Genomic DNA, 18,642 nt, shown 5'->3' on the forward strand with positions numbered 1-18,642 from the left:
CTGGCTCAGACACGCACTGGCTGTGTGATCTTGATCACAAGTCATTTTACCTCTCTAGCATTTATTTTCTTCATCTATAAAGTGGGCACAGAAACCTCACAAATCATGGTAAAGATCAGATAAGTTAATGTTCTTACATTGCCTAGCCAAGAATAAGTATACATGCAGTATTTTACTATGATTTGTGAATGCATTTACTGGGCTGAGGGTCCTTTGCTTTCATTAGACCTGTGATTTTTCAAAAGGGTCACAAACTGAATAGGATTTCGGCGATGGTCTCAGGTAAATATGATCTGGAGCAAACAACAAATTTATTCCCTTGCGTGGGTAGAGGAGGTAATGGATAGTGATATTTCTTTCTCCCAAAGAAGTGCTGCTTTAAAGCCAAGTAGATGTAAACTTGTCAGTTTCAGGCAGTTACTTTCTTGTTATTAAAAAGGACCTCTTTGTATTATATTTCAAAATTTCCCCCTTTGGTAAGAGACAAAGAGGAAAGAGGTCTCCACTGGTGCAGAAATGAGAACGTAATTGCTCTGCGCCCCCTTGGAGTCTTCAGGGTCTCCCCTGCCAGGGGTTCTCTTTCCAACGGTCTTCTTTTGCTTCCGGGGCACAGGGACGCATATCCCACGTGTGAAGTGGTGGAGGTCCAGCTGTGCTACAATGTGGCCAAGCTGATTTACCTGTGCAAGGAGAGGTAAGGGAGGGCTGGCAGGGCGGTGGGCACAGGCAAAGCTGGCCTGCAGCTTTCTGACCCCTTCCCTCTGGGATGCCCACCTTCCTTCCTTGCTGGCCTTGGCTCCCCCAGCGAGGATGGGAGGAGGGTGGCTCTGCCCTTTTCTTGCTTAGAAAACTGGTGGTGACCAGTGGGTGATGACAGGTGTGGAGGCTGTGGGTCACACCACAGGATTACGAGTCTGACGTTTGTCCCTCCCACTACAGAAAAAAGACTGAGAAGAGCCTCACTTACTACACAAACCTGCAGGTGAAGACAGGCCAGCAGACCTTCATCAACCCCAAGCCTTGTGGCCAGTTCTGCTGCTGTGAAGTGCGGGGTTGTGAGTGGGTGAGGGCCCACACCCCAGCGGGGGCATGGGTGCTGGGCCCCCTGACACCCGCGTAAGGCCACGTCATCACAAGGGGTTGTGTCCTCTGATAGGAGGACGCCATCTCCTACTACACGCGCATGAAGGACAGGCTGATGGAGAGGATCACAGAGGAGGAATGCAGGGTCCAGGACCAGCCCCTGGGAATGGCCTTCGTCACCTTCCAGGAGAAGTCCATGGCCACCTAGTGAGTGTGCACGTGTTCTTTGCTTCCAGACAACTTGCTGTTCCTCTCGGGCTGAGATGGTCCTGCTGGGCTGCCACTGCTGGGGTTTGTTGGTGCCATCTGCATCTCCTTCTTGGTGTGGCTGGCGTAGGGGGGCAGCCTCACTCCCTCGGTGAGCCCCGCCTGTGTTTGTGCGACAACTGGCCCAGGTGGTTGCAGCTGAGCTCCTTTGTTGTTGCAGCCTCACCCCACTGCCGGGCTCTCACCAGCTGCCCAGGGACCCTCTTGCCCCTGTGGCCCAGCATTTTCCCAGGTCAGGTGTACCCACCCTCTTTCATATATCCACTCTGGAATTGGATTCTCCTTCCATGTGTGTCCTTCCCAGCTCCCTACAGAGGCACTGCTGGGGGTGGAATGCTCACTGCTGACAGGAGCCTGGCCCAGGGGAGTGGATTTCCACTTCGGCATGGGTCCTAGCTCCTAAAGCACTCTCATGCCTGAGATCTCCATGTCACCTTGTGCTGGGGGCAGCAGGAGATGAGAGCAGGAGATGAGAGCAGGAGATGAGAGCAGAAGAGGGATGCGGAAGGCAGGTGACCCCGCAAATGCCCCTCCCCCTGCCTTCCCTGCCTCGGGCTTCATGAACCCTGGGAACGGACCTGCAGACCCTGAAGTGCAGCGGAGTTGGGGGAAGGCCAGTGAGAAGGGGAAGGGAGTTCTGAGATGGGAGTGCGGGGGCTGGTGGGTTCTTTGTGGGTGACTAAAGGGGGAAAGGGGGGTCAAGGTGGAGGTGGGAGTCCTAGGGAGGGGTATCTTGGGGTCGTAAGTAATGCAGTCTAATACTGCTAGGGCGTCTGGGGGGAGGTGAGAGAGTGAAAGGGTGAGGCCGTGGCCCCGGCAGGGGGATGCGACCAGAGCCCAGCTTAACAGCCTGTAGCAGGGGGGCAGAACGCAAGGAGGCGCCCCCTGTGTTGGGGTGATGGGAACAGTACAGGAGCTGTAGTCAGACAGCTGGGACGCAAACCTAACTCTGAGAGCCTGCATTTCCTCGTCTGTAAAACAGTAACGGGAATCACTGACTGGCAGGTTTGTTCTAAGGATTGAACAAAGTTCTGCACATGGTGTGCTAAGAATGGCGTCTCTTACATAGTTTTAATTATGATAAGCTAATGCTTCCCTGGTGGCTCAGAGGTTAAAGTGTCTGCCTCCAATGCGGGAGACCCGGGTTCGATCCCTGGGTCGGGAAGATCCCCTGGAGAAGGAAATGGTAACCCACTCCAGTATTCTTGCCTGGAGAATCCCACGGATGGAGGAGCCTGGTAGGCTACAGTCCACGGGGTCGCAAAGAGTCGGACACGACTGAGCGACTGAACAGAACAGAACAGAACAGAATGATAAAGCAGAAGTCCTGTGCCACGGGGCTTCCACTCTCACATGGTCCTGTTTGCCACATGTGTACATGGTACCCTGAGGGGTCTAGACCCTGGCCATTTCTGCATTTCTTGGCAGCATCCTGAAGGACTTCAATGCCTGCAAGTGTCAGGGCCTTCAGTGCAAAGGTGAGCCACAGCCATCGTCCCACGGCAGAGAGCTCGGCATCTCCAGGTGGACGGTCACCTTCGCCGCTTATCCCGAGGACATCTGCTGGTGAGCCCACAGCCAGGAAGGGGTGAGAAAGAGGCCGGGGTGTCCTGTGGGGCTGCCTAAGTCACCTGGAAGCACAGCTGTGACCTAGCAGTCAGGGAGCCACACACTGTCCTGCACCCCGCTGGGCTGGGGATGGGGGGCATCATGGGGGGGCCTGTCCACATCCAGGGCTTCACTCCAGTGTTTCTCCCTGGCATCAGCAGTGTCCAGAAGGATTATAATAGGAGCTGTGTGTGTAATTTTAAGTTTCCTTTTAGCTGTGGCCTGGTTTCAGTCCCTTGTCGGGGAACTGAGATCCTGCAAGCCATGTGGTGTGGCAATAAAACCCAAAAAATAAAAATAAAGAACAGGTCTAAAAAAATGTTAAAATTAATTCTCGTAAGAATTCTCCATATATATATATATATATAATATTACAGTCTCCTTTTCATATGTTGTGGTCTTTGAAATCCAGCATGTATTTGACATTTTTGGCACATCTCTGTCCAGACTAGCCACATGTCAGCACTCAGCAGCCACTTGTGACTCGAGGCTACTGTATCAGACAGGGCAGACTTGCATTTCGTGCCATCTGCCTCTGGCCTGGGGCACAAGCTGGTGACCTGAGCTGTGTCCACGGGAGCCTGAAGCACGATGCCCAGGGCGAGGACGGCCCGGCAGAGGCCCCAGCTCGGCTCACTGTCCAGCCTGGCCTCAGTTCCTTGTCCAGGGGGAGCTCTGGGCCCTCACCTCTGCCGGCTGTGTGTCAGCCCTGGCAGCTCTGCTCTTTGGTTTGCTGACCTTTCTAAACGTGGGACTGGTTATCACTCTGCTCTTGGTGGGGGCAAGAAGCCAGGGAGTTCCCAGATGAACGTTTTGCCTTTGTCCCCTGCCTCCCTCCTCCTCACACCCCAGCTCATGGGCCCCTCGGGAGTCATGTGTCTCTAGTATGTCTGAGAAATGCCACGTTGGAGTCTGTTTGGTCTGCCTGGGGGCTCATGGCGTCTCTTCAGGTAGGTTCTGGCCCCAGACTCTAGCTGAGGAGCCATGTTAGCAGCAAATAACTTGTTTCCCCCCTGAGCTCACAGGGACCCCAAGTTTGACCTTCTTGGAGCTGAAGGTCAGTGCAGGACACTTGCCTTTGCTCCTGAGGTCAGAACGAGCCCTCAGCCCGAGCCCTCGGCCTTGTCACTTGCCTTGCCTGACTCTGACCTTCTGACCTGCCTGAGCCAAGTGCACTGCTGGTGTCTCAGGTGACCAGAGCCTGAGAGCTAAGCCTCCAGGGCCCGTGTCCTCCTCTCTGCAGGAAGAACCTCTCCATTCAGGGCTTCCGCTGGTGGTTCCAATGGCTGGGCATCAACTTCATCCTCTTCGTGGGGCTGTTTTTCCTGACCACACCCTCCATCATCCTGTCCACCATGGACAAGTTCAACGTCACCAAACCCATCCACGCACTGAATGTGAGTGACCGTTCTGCAAGGCCCCTCCTGGGGGGCTGGCGATATGAGGGTGGAGTGGGAGGTGGAGGGGTGAGGCCAAGGGCTGGGGTGGCAGGGTGGGAGTCAGACTAATCCAGGAGTTTAGTTTCAAACTGAACCACTCGACTCATGTCTGTGTTTTTAAGCCCTGGGCATATATGGCAGCATTTATTACCACGTGTTTAGAGTAATGTTTTGTGTATATGTGTGTGTGTGTGTGTGCATGCGTGTATATGAATGTATATATGTGTTACTATAAAAATGTAGATAAAACTCTAATGGAATCAATCTAAATGTTCAACAATAGGGGAAATTTGAGTTGAATGAGGTGTATTCAGTCTGATAGACCGTTAAGCATTCATTAAAAAATTACATAGACTTTGTGGCAGACATGGGGGGCTTATGATAAGAGCAGGATATAACATTGTCTCCCAGTAATGGTCGTAGTGATGGCCCGTGAAGTGTGCTGCTATGGGGAGTGGCTGGCAAACACTGAAAAGTCTTTTGCTCTCTGGGATAGCAGGATCGTGAATCAATTATTATTGTTGTTGTCTTTTGCATTTCAGTTCCTGGTAATCTTGTTGTAAAGTTATTTACTCTAGATAGCTAATGAATGATTTTTTAAAAATCTTACATGAATTGATAACAACTAAACACTCCCTAAAATGGCATCGACTTGGTTTCCCATAATTGGCTTTGCTGAAATATCATCCTCAGTCTTGTTTTTTCCAGTTCCACTTGGCATTTGGTTAATCACACCCTGGGAAGCACAGTGGACAGAGGGCCTGAGGGCCTGGTCCTAACTCTGCCATTCCCTAGCTGATGAATTCTGAGCCTTGCTTTTTCCTCTAAAGACTGGTTTTTCTTCTATAACATGCTGCCATGTTATACTCATGGGGCTGTTGTGATTAATGGCTCAATAGATAATTTTAAAAAGGCATAAGTTTTGTTGCGATTTTCAGCATGTCATTGAAGAATTGATGCTTTTTGAACTGTGGTGTTGGAGAAGACTCTTGAGAGTTCCTTGGACTGCAAGGAGATCCAACGAGTCTATCCTAAAGGAAATCAGTCCTGAATGTTCATTGGAAGGACTGATGCTGAAGCTGAAGCTGAAGAACTGATTCATTAGAAAAGACCCTGATGCTGGGAAATATTGAAGGCAGGAAGAGAAGGGAATGACAGAGAATGAGATGGTTGGATAGCATCACCGACTCAATGAACATGAGTTTGAGCAAACTCTGGTAGTTGGTGATGGACAGGGAAGCCAGGTGTGCTGCAGTCCATGGGGTCACAAAGAGTCAGAAATGACTTAGCGACTGAACTGACTGTATGGTTGGGCTTCCAGGTGGCTCAGTGGTAAAGAATCTGCCTACCAATGCAGGAGATGTAGGTTCGATCCCTCAGTTGGGAAGATCCCCTGGAGAAGGAAATGGCAACTCACTCCAGTATTCTTGCCTGGGAAATACCATGGACAGAGGAACCTGATGGGCTGTGGTCCATGGGGTCCCAAAAGAGTTGGACATGACTTGATAACTAAACAACAACAGTGTATGGTCAAGGCCTGTTCTTTTGAGGAACGATCTGCTGATTAGAATTCCCTTTTGTCTATTTTACAGAAAACATACCCTTATTTCACTGTTTGTGATTCTAGTTTTAGTTTCTTACAGTAAAGCAAGAACTTAAAGATACTTGCAAAAAGCCATTCGAAGTACAGAATCTTAGGTTTCATTTTCCTTGCTCTTTTTCAATTAATTTACTCTTAAATTCAACAGCATTTTTCAGAAATTCACCTTTATCAACAGCATTTTTCAGAAATTCACCTTTATCAACAGCATTTTTCAGAAATTCACCTTTATCAAGTCTTTCCAAAGTGTCCAACCTAGTTTTCAAAGAAATCTTCTATTGTTACAAGGCTCATTTTTTCAGAGAAGGTAATAAGTTAATTGAACCGTGAAACTGCAGTAACAAGTACCACAGGCATAGACCGGATTGGGAACTAACATGGCACAGTTTTGGGGAGCTATGAGTGGGCCAGTGGGAGCTGAGTGGGCAGGAGGCTGGGGAGGGGCCCTGGCCATCAGTACTACATCTTCCTTTGGTGTCTGCTGTTGGCTTTCTATAGGGAACAGAAGAGGTTCTCTATCTGTCCAGGAAGGTGAGTGGAGTTCAGTTGTATGTGAAGTTGCTTTCATCCCTCTAAAGCACTATACAGGGACTTGCCTGGAGGTCCAGTGGTTAAGACTTGGTGCTTTCACTGTAGGAGCATGGGTTCAATCCCTGGTCAGGGAACTAAGATCCCACATGCTGTGTGGCATGGCCAAAATTAAAAAAAAAAAAGAGCTGTACAAATGTCAGGTGCTGTTATCATCTATTTAGCCAGCATTTGGAATATCTACCCTGTACCAGGTACAGCATTGGTTCTAGGGGACAAATACGACCAACACTCCTGGGTTCATTGAGTCACCATGCCACAGGTCACGACCCAGATCGCCCAGGCTGACAGCTGTCTCTGCTGTGGACTGTGTTCTAGGACCCCGTCATCAGCCAGTTCTTCCCAACCCTCCTCCTGTGGTCCTTCTCCGCCCTGCTCCCCACCATTGTCTACTACTCCACGCTGCTGGAATCTCACTGGACCAAGTGAGTTCGCTGGGCTTGCCCCTGAGGGAGGGCGTCTCTGGCCCCGCAGCCTGCCAGCGTGATGGGCACACAGCAGGGGCCTTCCTGGCAATACCTGGGGGCATCTGAGGGGCTGCGAGGGCTCACGTCTGACTTCCTGCAGGTCAGGAGAGAACCGGATCATGATGACCAAGGTCTACATATTCTTGATCTTCATGGTGCTGATCCTGCCCTCCCTTGGCCTCACCAGGTACACATTACCACCTCCTGTTCTAAGTTCAGAACCAAGGTCCCATCCAGAGAACGCTGTCTCCAAGAAAATGCGAATGGTTTGGAAGTGGATGGAAACTGTCTACAACGTTTAAAGCTGTCACACCCCCTTGGAGTGCAGCTGTGCCCACTGATACTTTGAGAGATAGGTTCTTTCTGCCTTGAAAACAAAAAAAGCTTAAAAATGAAACGTATCATGGACCTTCCACCTAGGGAGTGAGTCTAATCATGGCTTTGATTATTCTGAGGAAGGAAGCTTTTGTGAAAGTGGGCCCTGATAAGTTATGGTGTAATAAGTAACCAGTGTGCATGCAGTGTAGAAAACCAATGTAGATCTTGAGATTAGGCCTTTTACAAAACAAACAACAATCAAAAAAAGCAGAAAGCAAAAAAAAGAAAATATAGATATGATCATATGGAGTATTGGAAATAAATTCTTACAGGATTTATTTTTCTTTCAGTTTGGATTTTTTCTTCCGGTGGCTCTTTGATAAAACGTCCTCAGAGGCCTCTATCAGGCTGGAGTGAGTATCGGTCACATTGAGTTCTGGCTCTAGGTCCCGGGTGATTGTCCCCCAGGGGCTGGGACTCGGGCGACAGAGTGGGGAGGGTAGTCTGTGCTTCAGCATCTGTAGCCTCCCCATCACCCCTCCAGCTTCCTGGCTGGGCTGCATCCTGGGAACTGACCCACTTTGTGCTACATGTGCAGAAATGTGGTTAATCTTTTAGGTTAAAACTCAATTAGTGACAGTCTCCTTCATCCTTTGAAACGTACTTACTGAGAACAGAACCGCTTGGGGAGAGGGAACTGCTCGGTCTCAGGGGTGCCAGGGAAGGGAAAGGGGAATAGTAATTAACACTGCAACCAGAATAACTGTCTGGTCCCGGGTTATTTTTGCTATGAGAGTGGAGTTAAACTCATTTCTAAATGTGTGTCCTTGTTAGTATTTTCAGCTTACACCACGCCCTTTTAATAATAATACCTGTTATTTAAAAAGACTCTCTGCTGAATGTTTTATTCTGTTTCTCATCGAATCTTCACAACAAGCTGTGAGGCAGAAATGATGACTGTTTCCATTTTATGGATAAGGAGACTGAGGCCCAGAGGTGTTGAAGAACTTGCCCAAAGCTACCCAGCCAGTTAAGAGACAGAGCTGGGATACAGCCCAGCCCCTCTGGTACTACACCAGATGTAGACCCTAAAGTTCAAGATAAACTTTTCTAAGGGAGTGTTCACAGGGAGGCCTGGGCGTGCCTATCTGAAAGGAGAGAGTGAATTTTCTTAAGTTCTCGCTGGGTGAACGGAGGACTTGGGAGCTGGCAGCCACAGAGAAACACACCCAACCAGCTCAGGTCTAGGTTGACAGTGATAGCCAGATGGCCAAATCCATGGTCAGTTCTCAGTCCCTCCTCTGCCCAGTTGCGGGCTCCTCTCCCTCCCTGGGTGCTCAGCTCGCACACCTGGTGGTTCCCCAGGTGCGTCTTCCTGCCTGACCAGGGCGCCTTCTTTGTGAACTATGTCATCGCCTCGGCTTTCATCGGCAACGGCATGGAGCTACTGCGGCTGCCCGGCCTCATACTGTACACCTTCCGCATGGTCATGGCCAAGACCGCGGCCGACCGCAGGAACGTCAAGCAGGTACGAGGGTGGACATGGGCACTGCTTTCGTCCTAGAGCCTCCCCACCAACCTCGTTTACCTAGCGGAGTGCCAGGCACCGTGCTCAGGGCCTCTTAGTTCGGCCCAGGGCCCCACTGCAGGGAGAGGAGGTGTTAGGAGCCTGTGTGAAGGTGGCCTGGCTACATCATCCTCCATCCACTCTGTCTTGGGCAGAGGAGAGAGTGGGGATTTTTGCATTTTAACTGGCCTGATCTCACACACACACACACCCCAACTAAGATCCATACATTCCTTTCCCATAGCCCTCCATTTGCATAAATTTTTAGATTACGTGAGAGGTCAAAGACATTTGGGACTGATGGCATTTGTTTCAAGACTCTAAATTCAGTGTGTGGGGTTCTCTTTCACTCTCCTTTGCTGTTGTGGGAACCGTGAGCAGAGAGGCCCTGCATCCTGTCACTGAATCTTCAGAGCCCCTGTGAGATGGGCCCTTCCGGAGCCCACCTTGCAGATGCATGGACTGAGCCACAGGGCGGTCAGATGCTTGGCTGAGACACACAGCTCGAAGGGGCGGAGCTGACCTTGGGTCTGATGCCAGAGTCTATGGAGGATCATTCTACAGTCAGACCTACCCCTTCTGTCCTTTGGAGGCTCACAGGCCTGTTGGGTAGACACGATTAGAACAAGAAAAACACTATGAAAACATGAGTCATCATGCCTTGAGAGGTCTGGGTGTGAGCTAAGTGAAGATCGAGGAGGCTTGTGGAGGGGCAGAAAGGGCCTTCCTTGAGAGGCGGGGGTTGCTATGAGTCTCCCATTTCCAAAGTCCTCCCCAGTGTGTTCTCCCACCACCTAAGAGAGCATGGAGGTGGGCTGGGGTGGACCAAACCCCTAAGTTCCTCCCCACCTCCCCCTCCCAGAACCAGGCCTTCGAGTACGAGTTTGGAGCCATGTATGCGTGGATGCTGTGCGTCTTCACCGTCATCATGGCCTACAGCATCACCTGCCCCATCATTGTGCCATTTGGTGAGTGGCCCTGGAGTGGGTCCCAGGGTAGGCGGGTGGCTGATTCCGCAGAGTTCCCCAGGACAACCAGCGCCAGGACGTCATGGAGCGCCCCAGACAGAGGGCCTCTTGTAACCCCGAGAGCCACAAGCTGCCGAAGAGCCACAGACACACCAAATTCAGTTTCACTTCTCATGGGTTTCCGCCACTGGTCTTCCAGACCGAGACCTCTCTGCATCCTCCTCTGGTCTGGTGGCCTCTGCTGGCTGAGTGCTTTGTTCTCGGCAGGTTCTCTGGCAGCACTGGGGGAGGCCCTCGTGTTTGTCACTGTGGCCACCACTGTCGCCCTCCACGTGGATTACCACACTTCACTCTCTCACAATCCTTCAAAGCAGGTCGTGTTTCTGTCCCCTTTTCACAGATAAAGCACTTAAGGCTGTGTTAGTAAGGAGTTGGAGGCAGGATTTAAACTTAGGACTTTGAAGGCCAAGGTCTCCTTGACTTAGAAGGCCAAGGTCTTGCAAATAAAATACACCCTCAGGAGCTGGCGACAAATGGAAGACTCTGGAAGGAAACAGAATACCCAGGAGACTGTTGGCTGAGGTTCAGGGAGAGGAGGAAGCTTTAGTTTTCTCTATATAATCTTGTACTATTTTAAAGATCTACAGTAGTATTACTCTTTCAAAGCAACAACAAAATTTTTTTTTTTTTAAGAACCTGACATAATAATAGAAAAGGCAGCACCTGCGTACCTTCTGTGCCACCCCTGGGTTTAGACCCTTGGGCATCTGTTGACAGTGACGGTGCAGGGGGTCGACTTGGGTGGGAAAAGGAGAGGAGAGTCAGAGCATTGAGGGGTAAGGGGAAGGGCTCAGCTTGCTGGGGGGGGGCGGGTGGGTGCTCAGTGTGGGAGGAAGTTGAGGCCAGGCATCTGGGTGTAAAATCTCCTCTTTCCCCAAAATGGTCCTAGAACTGCAGTGATCCATGAGGATACACAGAAACCTCTACTCCCAGGGGTCAGAGAGGCTAGGAAAGGGGAAGAAGAGGGGAAGGGAGAGAAGGGGAGAGGAGGGGTCAGGGAGGGTGAGAGCCAGGAGATGCAGGTACGCATGGAGCCCAGCAGCTGCCTTGGCTCCAGCTCCGTCACAAAAAGTGCCTCTAGGAGGAAGGAGGCAGAGCGGCCCCGTGCCCAGCCGAGGTCCAGCTCACAGCCCTGGCTCTGCAGGCCTCATCTACATCCTGCTCAAGCACATGGTGGACCGGCACAACCTCTACTTCGCCTACCTCCCGGCCAAGCTGGAGAAGAGGATCCACTTCGCGGCCGTGAACCAGGCCCTGGCCGCTCCCATCCTGTGCCTCTTCTGGCTCTACTTCTTCTCCTTCCTGCGCCTGGGTAAGGGGCCCTGCCAACTAGGGCAGGGGTGGAGGGCAGGAGGCCACCCCCAACCTCCCATTCCCACATCAACACCAGCCAGTCAAATCTCTCACTGCTTTAAGAGCATCAACTCAGTGTCCAATCAGAAGGTGGTACCCCAGGCTGAGGGCTGATTGGGTGCAGCCCTGACAATTCAGTTCCAAGCTCCTGAGGTCAGCTGTAAGCTGGGGAAGGCCAGGTCTATTGCCCCAGACAGCCTTACAGGGAAGAGGAAAGGACTGGACCAGAGGGGAGAGGAAAGTGTCTGCATGATTCTTTAAGGGTGTGGACGGGTCCAGGCCCTCACACGTCACAGTGTGGAGGAGGTAGGGGCAGGCAAGAGGGAAAACTGCTACTCTTGGGAAAAAAGAAAATGCAGAAGAGATGCCTGACTCTGCCCAGGGCACTGGAGACTGGAGGGAACCAACCCAGCAAGGAGGTTGGCCTCTTGCCATTGACTCAGTGCCCGAGTGTCCGAAATTGACCAGGGATAATGGCAGCTCTTCACTGCGTCACTCTGTGTGCCCCTGGGGGTGAAGACAGCATCCCAGCTGCTGGAGATGGTGGGAACGGGGTGGAAGTGATGTCTTCTCTCTTATTTTTGGCCTGAGGGAGAAGCCCCACAACAGTCCGTGCAGCAGGTGTGGCCTCCCTCCGTCAAGGCTGGCATCCCTTTGTCCCCAGGTCTGAAGGCCCCCCTCACCCTGTTCACCTTCCTGGTGCTGCTACTCACCATCCTGGTCTGCTTGGCATATACCTGCTTTGGATGCTTCAAGCACCTCAGCCCTCTCAACTACAAGGTAAAGGGCCCCTCCCCGCTCGCTGCCCCGCCAGAGTCTGGCAGAAGATGGTTGGGTTCATCCCCCAGCCCTCCTCCACCTCTTCCCATATCAACGGATCAGCAGCCCTCTCCAGATTTTATTTATCCACGGGGAAGACGTGGGTAGCTGGCTGTGATGTGTCGCTTCCCCACCCTCCCCGTTGCCTGCTCCTTACGCTGCCTTCCCCCCACCACCCCATCCTCTCTTGGGTTGCTGCTGGTAGCTTTGTGCCAGCTGGTACTATTATTCTGGGTGTTAATAGTCTGTTTGTTTGGAGGGTTTTAGTTCAGAAAGATCAGTTTTGTTTATCATTGCAAGTTTTTTTGTTATCTGCAGACAGAAGAATCGGCGAGTGACAAAGGCAATGAAGCGGGGGCCCAGGTACCTCCACCGTTCACAGTAAGTGCGCTTCTTACCCGAGCGCTGAGCACCTGCGCAGGCCCAGCCAGGTGGGCCCTGCAAACACACTTTGATCTTCTCTCTTAAGACAGAAGTCCCCTGATCATGTGACAGGAGGGTTTCTGAATTATTGTCATTTGAGAAGGCATCCCTGGTCCCTCCGGATGTTTTCTCTCGCATGTGCGAAGCCGTATCCACCACCGAGAAGATAATTAGTTTTACTGTGATACATACCCATCCCCCTTGGTTTCAGTTCCCTGCTCCCTTTCCTTCTCTGCATATTTAATGCTTGGCGAGTTTTTGCCGTTGCGGCTGCTGCTGTTGTTTTTTCAATTGGAGGATCATTACTTTATAATGTTGTGTTAGTTTCTGCGGGACAACAGTGAGCATCAGCTGTAAGTATACATATACCCCCTCCCTCTTGAGCCTCCCTCCCACCCCTCATCTCTTTCCTTCTCTGCACGTTTAATGCTTGGTGAGTTTCGGCCTTTACTGAAGCCACATTGCAAGGCCCTGTGGTTTGATGGTTTATCAGACCATTTCACCAGCACCTGCCTGTGGGAGGTGCTTCACGAGGCATTAAGAGGGTGTCACACTAACTCCTCTCTGAATTCAATAGATGAGCATGGCACCTGCTTTGGAGGAGGACACCGTGTTAGAAAGATTCCAGGACTCCTTTCCTTCCTGGTTCTCCCCGCTTCTGGCCTCCAGGGTCCTGCTCCTATGGTGGGCTTGGGAAAGGAGAACGGAGCCCCAGGCTCCCAGAGCTGTGACCGCCAGCCTGGCAGATCAGGCTGGGACTGACTGACAGGGCTAGGACAGTGCCGATCTGGGTCAGTAGCAGTGTTCTTTCCGATGGCTCCCTCCCACGTGTCAGGCACTCTTATCAGTGTCTGTCCTTGGACCAGCCCCAGAGGTTTCAGGAAGATTCATCACCCAGAGGCACAACTCTGAGTGTGCCTGCCAGACATGGCAGGTGGCGGATGTAAACCTCTTATTTTCAGTATGGTTTGGGGTTGGCAGCTGGAGTCTGGGATTGAGAGGAAGCACAGATATGCAGATGACACTACCCTTATGGCAGAAAGTGAAGAGGAACTAAAAAGCCTCTTGATGACAGTGAAAGAGGAGAGTGAAAAGGTTGGCTTGAAGCTCAACATTCAGAAAACAAGGATCATGGCATCTGGTCCCATCACTTCATGGGAAATAGATGGAAAAACAGTGGAAACAGTGTCAGACTTTATTTTTTGGGCTCCAAAATCACTGCAGATGCTGATTGCAGCCATGAAATTAAAAGACGCTTACTCCTTGGAAGGAAAGTTATGACCAACCTTGATAGTATATTAAAAAGCAGAGACATTACTTTGCCAACAAAGGTCCGTCTAGTCAAGGCTATGGTTTTTCCTGTGGTCATGTATGGATGTGAGAGTTGGACTGTGAAGAAAGCTGATCGCCGAAGAATTGATGCTTTTGAACTGTGGTGTTGGAGAAGACTCTTGAGAGTCCCTTATACTGCAAGGAGATCCCAACCAGTCCATTCTAAGGGAGATCAATCCTGGGTGTTCATTGGAAGGACTGATGCTAAAGCTGAAACTCCAATACTTTGGCCACCTCATGCGACGAGTTGACTCACTGGAAAGGATTCTGATGCTGGGAAGGGTTGGGGGTGGGAGGAGAAGGGGACGCCAGAGAATGAGATGGCTGGATGGCATCACCGGCTCTGTGGACGTGAGTTTGAGTGAACTCCGGGAGTTGGTGATGGACAGGGAGGCCTGGCGTGCTGTGATTCATGGGGTCATGGAGAGTCGGACACGACTGAGCGACTGAACTGAACGAAACTGAACAGCCTACATAGATTCGCTCAGCTACTCAGCAGTCCCACTAACAGCATTCTAAACCTGTCCTGTGTCGATAGACCTGATTCCTATAAAGAGGTTCCTCTAGAATTGAGGACGTTTTTTCTCCTCTGAGAAAGAGGTGTGCTTTCTTCTCTAGGACCATGAGAACTATGTGGCTGTGCTTTCTGATTTGCTTTGGCTGCTGGGAGAATGTGCCAGTTGCTCTCTTTTAGGTCCTCATGTCCTAAGCTGATGTTGTTTCTTTGTGTGTCCTTTGTGAGAGTTCTGTGTGTCTTTCTGCTGGAGGGAGTTGGAACAGTAGGGGGAGAATGGGGTCTGGAATCTTGTGCCCAGCCCTCCCAAGCACTAACACCCCCATTTGTTGGCAGCCCTATGTGCCTCGGATTCTGAACAGCTCGTCCTCAGAGAAAACAGCCCTGTCTCCACAGCAGCAGACCTATGGCACCATCAACAACATCAGTGGGACTGTTGCGGGGCAGTGTCTGGCACAGAGCCCGGAGGACAGTGTGGCAGCCGCCTACCAGGAGGACTGAGCGCTGGGGAACTGCCGGGCTGGTCCAGGCTTGGGGCCCTGGGGAGTCAGGAGGTGAAGAGACACAGGTGCAGAGGCGGCTGGCCCTCGAGATCAACCAAGTTCAGGACTTCTTTCCACCTGTTTTAAGCACAGCCACTCTAAAGAGATGAAAGCAGAAAGGGGCTCTGGCCCTTGGCTGAGCAGGGAGGGCGGGACCGCCATCAGGTGGGGTTCTTTTGGGAGCAAGTGCAGCCCTGGACTCTCACTTGCTCGCCTGAGGCTCTATTTATTTCCAAGTCCCCCTCCTCCTGCACAAGCACCCAGCTCTGTGGCTGGGATGATGGCCCTGGTGATTTTTAGCAGGATCATGTGTTGAAACTGTGTCCCTCCAACCCATGAGTGTGGTGACAGAATCAAGCAAGAGTGGGTTGCACCATGTGGAAGACCTTCTCCCTGAGCATCCAGACGCTGCCCACCCCTCTCCAGGCACACACACACCCCACCGATAACCAAAGAGGCTGCAGTGGCAGCCATAGGCCTGAGATGGGTTCCTGATGGTGGTCTAGGTCCATCCCAGCTTCCCCTCATGGGTACCGGACCCTTCCCACCCCTGTCCCCACCCCGGAAATGAGTTGTAGGAAGCAGGAGGGGTGTGGGCCAGCGCCAGGCTGCAGCAGGCTCCTCCACATCCCCACCAGGGTCGTTTTTTTTTTTTTCTTTCATTTTGCCAGTGACATGGTGGCTGGGTCGGGGTCACCTGCAGCGGCAGGGACCATGAGGACCACTAATAAAGTGCCCACTCAGCCAGACGGCAGAGATCCAGCCTTTCCTGCCTCTTCACATCCAGTGCGTGGGGCTCCATCTGAAGCCCTTGATTCCATCTGTCTGTTCCCTCTAAAAGGAACAGTGCTCAGGGCCTCCTTGAAGCCAAGAGGACTACAGCCACAGAAGGAGGGGCACAGCCTCTTACTTTTCCTCTCCCAACCAGACCCCCTGGCTGCAATGCTTCTTTGCGCACTTGCTGGAGAAGCCGCCTCCCAACTGCCTCCAGGGGGCGCCCGAGGCACACGCCTGCGTGATGGGCGCGGGTGGGCAGAACTGGGAGGCTGCCTCCAATCGGCTGAAGCAGGCAGTAAGGGTCCCCCAGTAGTCATTTGGCCTCTCTGCCTCTTCTCCGAGCTGCCCCTGGCGGGGACCCGGATAGGCTGAGTGGCCTCTTGGTGCCCCCAACAGTCCGTCGTGCCTCCCAGCAAGAGTGGAACGGGACACCGCCCCAACACAGGCCGCAGGCTTGCCAGCTTGGCGGAAAGGGGCACCCTACGTGGGACTGGGGCTCAGCAAGTCACTTGTTCCAGCCACTCTTAGAAGAAAAATCATTTATTATCAAAGCCACGTTGCTTAGCAAGTGCGTGGGGAGTCTGGGTGGAAGGGTGAGCCTGGGGTCCCAGCATGGGCAGGGGACGGCAGCAAACACATTCCTGGGAAAAGGAGCATCTCTCCCCACAGAGGACCAGAGATGGGGGGTGGTCTCCCTGCCAGCCCCACTGCTACTGGAGCTGGGCTGTGAGACCAGGGACTTCTCAAAGGGACTTTACAAAGGGCGAGTGTCAGAAGGGAGCCTGCCATGCTAGGGCAGGGGCTGCTGGGGAGGTGATAGCCAGTCCCCGCCGGGGTCACTGCCGCTCCTGCAGCCCCACGAACTTGCGGATGTCCTGGGCGAGCAGCTCTGGCTCCTCAAAGGCGGCAAAGTGGCCCCCACGGGGCATATAGGAATAAGAGATGAGTTTTGGGTACTTGGACTTCACCCATTTTTCAGGAAAGTGTATCAGCTCACAGGGGAAGGCAGCAAAGCCCGTGGGCACGTACACCTTCAACCTGGAAGAGACAGAGATCTCACTGAGGGGCAGGCTGGGCTGGCGCTCTCACACAGCAGGGGTTCAGGGAGCTGGGAGGGTGTTAAACTTGCTCAGTCACATGGATCCATAAAAGGACAGACCTAGGTTTTAAGCACCCACCTCAGTTCCAACCCCATAAGGGCCCTCTTTTCTGGAAGGGCTGCCCCAGCTGAAAAGTGGCCGAGGTGGGAACAGTCTCCAACTCCCACCATTGCTCCCTTTTCCCTTTGCTGCTGCCTGAGAGTCTCCCTATGAGATCTGGAAAGGGGTCCAGGGAAGTTCCAGAACCATCATGCCACCAAAGGCTAGCCTTGGCCCTGGGGGAGCCCCTGGGGATGTTTGGGGACCAGGCCTGGCAGCAAAGGGAGCTGCTGTCTCCATTAGCTTCCATCTGTGAGCTAATTCTAGAGAGGCCCAACACCCCTGACCTCCTTTAAATTGTGTTCCTATTCTACACCCTCGGGCTTGGCTGTGCTTTTCCATATCAAATGTCCTTTGAGTCCAAGTAGGCCATCCCCCTGCTCTCTGTCTCAGAAGTACCCTCCCCAGAAGCCCCACGCCAGGCGCAGCTGGACTTACGTCTCATGCTTATTGACGCTTCCCAAGTTCTCCTTGTAGAAGCGTTGGGAGGAGGTGATGGTGCCCGTCGTCCAGTAGAGCATGATGCCCGTCAGCAGGTCGTCCAGGGAGAACTTCCTGGGAAAGCAGACCGGAAGGCCACTCTCAGTGCCGGGTGCCCCTGAGAGCTGCCACTCTCAAGCTATGTGTCGGGTGCTGTACCCACCTGGCACCCCTCCTTGGGCCTCACTGCCCGCTCCGTCATCTTATTTCTCCCTGTGCCACAGGCAGGCCTGGCCCAGGGTCAGCAGTTACCATGACGACAGGTAATGTAGAATGATGACCATGTACAAGGCAGGCTGTCATCCTGGGTGGTGTCAGCCAACCCCCTCCCTGACCTGCCTGCAAAGGTTCAGGCAAGATGGGAAAAAGGAGGTGTGGTCAACCAAACCAGGGTCTTGGCTGGTCACCGCTGGGTGGTCTGTGGGGAGGGTGCTGCAGCCTCTGCTCAATCTACCTCTGGGCCCTCAGTGCAGGCCCACCCCTGACGGGTCCTGAGCAGAACCTGGTCTCCAGGCAGCCTTTGGGACCCTGGCACCAGGAGAAGTGGGCAGGATCAGCAGCTGCTGGGACATTTGTATTCACCAGTCCCCAGCTTGCCTCCTGCCAAACCTGTGTCACCCCAGGAAGGAGCCGTGGGCCCTGCAGAGACCCTCCCCGACATGCTCAGCACAGGACAGCCCTTTTCTCCTCCAGCCTGGGAACTGCTGAGCAGGTGAAGCCCACCCAGACTGCGGGGCCCCACACTCTGGGAGGAAATAATCATTTGGTACCTGATGGAGCACGTGGCCTGTGGACTCTGGAAAGCAATACACCCTCTCAGCCCACCCACCCCTTGGGCCCTCGCCCTCTCCGGTCAGTGCGGGGCACTCAGCCCAGCCGGCATCCAGAGCCCAGAACCCTCCATGGTCTCCCCCTCTGCCCACATCAGTGGCTGCCACCCATGGGCTGTGCCTCCTGGGCCTCCCTTTCCTCACAGCTCTCCCCAACTCTGCTTCCACTCACCGGCCTCTTTCCTTGTCTCCTGGAATAACCACCCACCCCCCAGCCCCTCTAGCTTCCCTGACACGCACTCACCCCTTCGGTGCCCTCATCCTGGGGGCCCTCTGCCAACTTGAGCCCCCCAACAGCCCACAGACCCAAGGGGACTCCAGCACTCCTGACAGCCGTGCTCACCAACCTCAGATGCCACGTCCTCAGGGGGTCCTGACAGCCATGTGCCCACCCACAGCCTCGTGCCC

At 52.9% G+C, this 18,642-nt stretch overlaps 2 protein-coding genes across 7 annotated transcripts in view; one reads left to right on the forward strand and one right to left on the reverse strand.

The window, feature by feature from the left end:
- TMEM63A (transmembrane protein 63A) overlaps window positions 1-15,710 on the forward strand; it is a 35,668-nt gene extending 19,958 nt beyond the window's left edge. For all 3 annotated transcript variants that reach the window (XM_088845526.1, XM_055419791.2, XM_055419793.2), the window contains exons 11-24: window positions 614-694; window positions 940-1,063; window positions 1,157-1,290; window positions 2,779-2,916; window positions 4,202-4,355; window positions 6,904-7,010; window positions 7,153-7,239; window positions 7,721-7,783; window positions 8,736-8,898; window positions 9,800-9,905; window positions 11,110-11,277; window positions 11,983-12,098; window positions 12,456-12,518; window positions 14,743-15,710. In XM_088845526.1, coding sequence (XP_088701652.1) covers window positions 614-694; window positions 940-1,063; window positions 1,157-1,290; window positions 2,779-2,916; window positions 4,202-4,355; window positions 6,904-7,010; window positions 7,153-7,239; window positions 7,721-7,783; window positions 8,736-8,898; window positions 9,800-9,905; window positions 11,110-11,277; window positions 11,983-12,098; window positions 12,456-12,518; window positions 14,743-14,907 — 1,669 coding nt within the window. In that variant the 3' untranslated portion in view covers window positions 14,908-15,710. The remainder of the gene's footprint in view (window positions 1-613; window positions 695-939; window positions 1,064-1,156; window positions 1,291-2,778; window positions 2,917-4,201; window positions 4,356-6,903; window positions 7,011-7,152; window positions 7,240-7,720; window positions 7,784-8,735; window positions 8,899-9,799; window positions 9,906-11,109; window positions 11,278-11,982; window positions 12,099-12,455; window positions 12,519-14,742) is intronic.
- A 539-nt stretch (window positions 15,711-16,249) lies between these two features.
- Window positions 16,250-18,642, reverse strand: part of EPHX1 (epoxide hydrolase 1) — a 37,557-nt gene continuing 35,164 nt past the window's right edge. For all 4 annotated transcript variants that reach the window (XM_055419794.2, XM_055419796.2, XM_055419795.2 and 1 more), the window contains exons 8-9: window positions 17,363-17,479; window positions 16,250-16,763 (exon numbers count right to left, since the gene is read on the reverse strand). In XM_055419794.2, coding sequence (XP_055275769.1) covers window positions 16,562-16,763; window positions 17,363-17,479 — 319 coding nt within the window. In that variant the 3' untranslated portion in view covers window positions 16,250-16,561. The remainder of the gene's footprint in view (window positions 16,764-17,362; window positions 17,480-18,642) is intronic.

Source organism: Moschus berezovskii, chromosome 17, assembly GCF_049115385.1.
Source record: "Moschus berezovskii isolate FMDL1 chromosome 17, NW_MosBer_1.0, whole genome shotgun sequence".
NCBI classification, from domain to species: Eukaryota; Metazoa; Chordata; class Mammalia; order Artiodactyla; family Moschidae; genus Moschus; species Moschus berezovskii.